The sequence below is a fragment of the Macaca fascicularis genome, chromosome 4, assembly GCF_037993035.2.
Source record: "Macaca fascicularis isolate 582-1 chromosome 4, T2T-MFA8v1.1".
In the NCBI taxonomy this organism is placed as follows: domain Eukaryota; kingdom Metazoa; phylum Chordata; class Mammalia; order Primates; family Cercopithecidae; genus Macaca; species Macaca fascicularis.
The window spans coordinates 87812153-87814524 of NC_088378.1; the positions used below are offsets into that span (position 1 = coordinate 87812153).

At 35.5% G+C, this 2372-nt stretch overlaps 1 protein-coding gene across 8 annotated transcripts in view; it reads left to right on the plus strand.

Annotated features, from left to right (window-relative positions):
- Window positions 1-1134, plus strand: part of RARS2 (arginyl-tRNA synthetase 2, mitochondrial) — a 72074-nt gene extending 70940 nt beyond the window's left edge. For 6 of the 8 annotated variants that reach the window (XR_012433623.1, XM_005552404.3, XM_045391217.1 and 3 more), the window contains 2 exons: window positions 67-130; window positions 582-1134. Coding sequence is in view for 5 of the 8 variants with exons in the window: in XM_005552404.3 (XP_005552461.1) it covers window positions 67-130; window positions 582-668 (151 nt within the window). In the remaining 3 variants the exon portion in view is untranslated. Of the gene's footprint in view, window positions 1-21; window positions 131-581 lie in introns of all 8 variants that reach the window. The other 2 variants (XR_276354.4, XR_012433624.1) reach the window with 1 other exon arrangement.
- The last annotated feature ends 1238 nt before the right edge of the window (window positions 1135-2372 follow it).

Below are 2372 nucleotides of genomic sequence, written 5' to 3' on the forward strand. Positions count from 1 at the left end.
CAAGCTCATATCTTACAACAGGAAATTACTGCTGGTACCGTCGTGATTTCTCTCTTCCTGTTTCAGTCATCTTGCAGCTGTGGCACACAGAACACTACAAATAAAAGATAGTCCTCCTGAAGTGGCTGGGGTATGTTATGTTGAATGTTTTCTGTATAATCCCTAGCTCCTCAGACTAATATTACTAAGTCAGTCTTGTAAATTTTTCTAAAATAGCATTCTGTTGTTCAACTGTAGCAGTGTACTTCCTCAGCTAATAATTAGGCTGTAACAATCAATGTTTATATACTTCCCAACATACTAGACTATGAAGCACATTTTCCTACATGAAATATTATAGTGATAAGTTCCCTTATCTGAAGGCATACTGTATAATACTATCACTCCCACTCCATGACACTTTATGTCCAGGTCTTACTATAAGGGATGCTAGGAATTTATCTTCTCTTGCCTGTAGTAACTCTAGGGCACTTTGACATATTGTTCCTGCTTTAAATTAGAAAGAATTACCTTTAAAACCATTCTCATGTATTGAATACATTCCTGTTATTGAATATTTTAAATCATTCTTTATTTTGTAGGCCAGACTTCATCTTTTCAAAGCTGTCCGTTCTGTCCTAGCCAATGGAATGAAACTTCTTGGAATAACACCTGTATGTAGGATGTAATTTCCATTAAAATGGCTTTTAAAATGTCATATGAACTCTAGTTATCTATTCTGAGATGCCTTACTGTTCAGAATAATTTTTTTTTTTTTGAGATGGAGTTTCTCTCGTTGCCCAGGCTAGAGTGCGATGGTGTGATCTTGGCTCACTGTAACCTCCATCTCCCGGGTTCAAGCGATTCTCCTGCCTCAGTCTCCTGAGTAGCTGGGATTACAGGCATATGCCATCACGCCTGGCTAATTTTTTGTATTTTTAGTAGAGACAGGGTTTCTCTATGTTGGTCAGGCTGTTCTCGAACTCCCGACCTCAGATGATCCGCCCGCCTTGGCCTCCCAAAGTGCTGGCATTACAGGCATGAGCCACCATCACCAGCCAAAGTTAAACTATTATTCTGTGTCAGAATCTGTATTAAGTGTGACTTGTCAAGTTATTCAGTCTTTATCCTTAAATAAATAAGTCATCTGAATTATCTTATGGTCAGTAGGTATTTAAATAGACATTGAGTTTTTTTAAACCCAAAGCTTTGTGGTCTAATGGGGCTAAAGGATTTGAGTTTAAACTTTGGCTTGAAATTTCTTACCATGTCATATTCTTCCAGAAACTATTCTTACATATGATTCTATAGTAGATTATACATGATTCAGAAACTATTCTGAAATGATTTAATGTTTTCATGAAATAAAAGAATTGGTGGGGGGGAAGTATCAATTTTCTTGTAATTGTGGCTAGTTTGGAATAAACATAGGGAGATCAAAAATAAGCATCTTTCTGTCAGTATAACTGACAGCTACTCCTAGAGACAATAGACCTCATGCTTCCCTTTGAGTTAACATATACAGGTAACTTTTACTGTGTGAATTCAGGAACTAAATACATTTTAATAGCAAGGAATTACTTGTAAAGACATTGAATTAGGATCTTTTTGTAAAATGTAGTCCATTAATTCAACCATAATTTGAAATGGAGTTTCTTATAGTTTCCTTCATATATCTTCATATTGGTGACATACATTTTGTGTGGCTTCATTAGATAACATGAGCATGGCTTAGGCAACAAGAGTAGGATGTGGTGTGTTTGATCAGTATGGCCATCCTCATCAGCCAGCATTTCCATTCAGGTCTGCTATAACTTATTCTAAATGTTGCTAATAGTCTTTTGAATACCAGTGATAGTCTATTTTTATGAATAAAGAAGCAAATTAGCACAAACTGAAGCTTCTCTAGAGTGAAAATTGTTTCAGATTAGCAATTATGACTTACCTTCTTAGTCCTAGAAAAGATTCAGCCTTGCAGTTCCAATTTAAGTAAATAAATCCCAGATAGCTAATTTTCGACTGCCAAATTTTTCTTAGCATAAACCAGCCAAGGGATAAAAATGTAGACATGTTTTACACATCCAATATAAACTTTCCCCTTCCAAGATCAGTAGTGTCTTCCTGAGTATTTGAATCTTGAGTGAAACCATACAGGAACAGTAATGGGTAGAGCCAAATCTTTACAAAAGCTAAAAAGATTTTTCATTAATTCTTAGAACCTAGATGCCTGTAGCCCTGTTTGTGGACCTTCTTAAAAATTCTTTTTTGCTTAAGGCTTGCCCAGAGTTGATTTGCAGCCAGAGAACCCTAACTGATACAATTCTACATATAGAAAATAAAAGTGCATTATTTTAATGGTCATATGTATAATACAAAAAAGTGATTAAACAGAA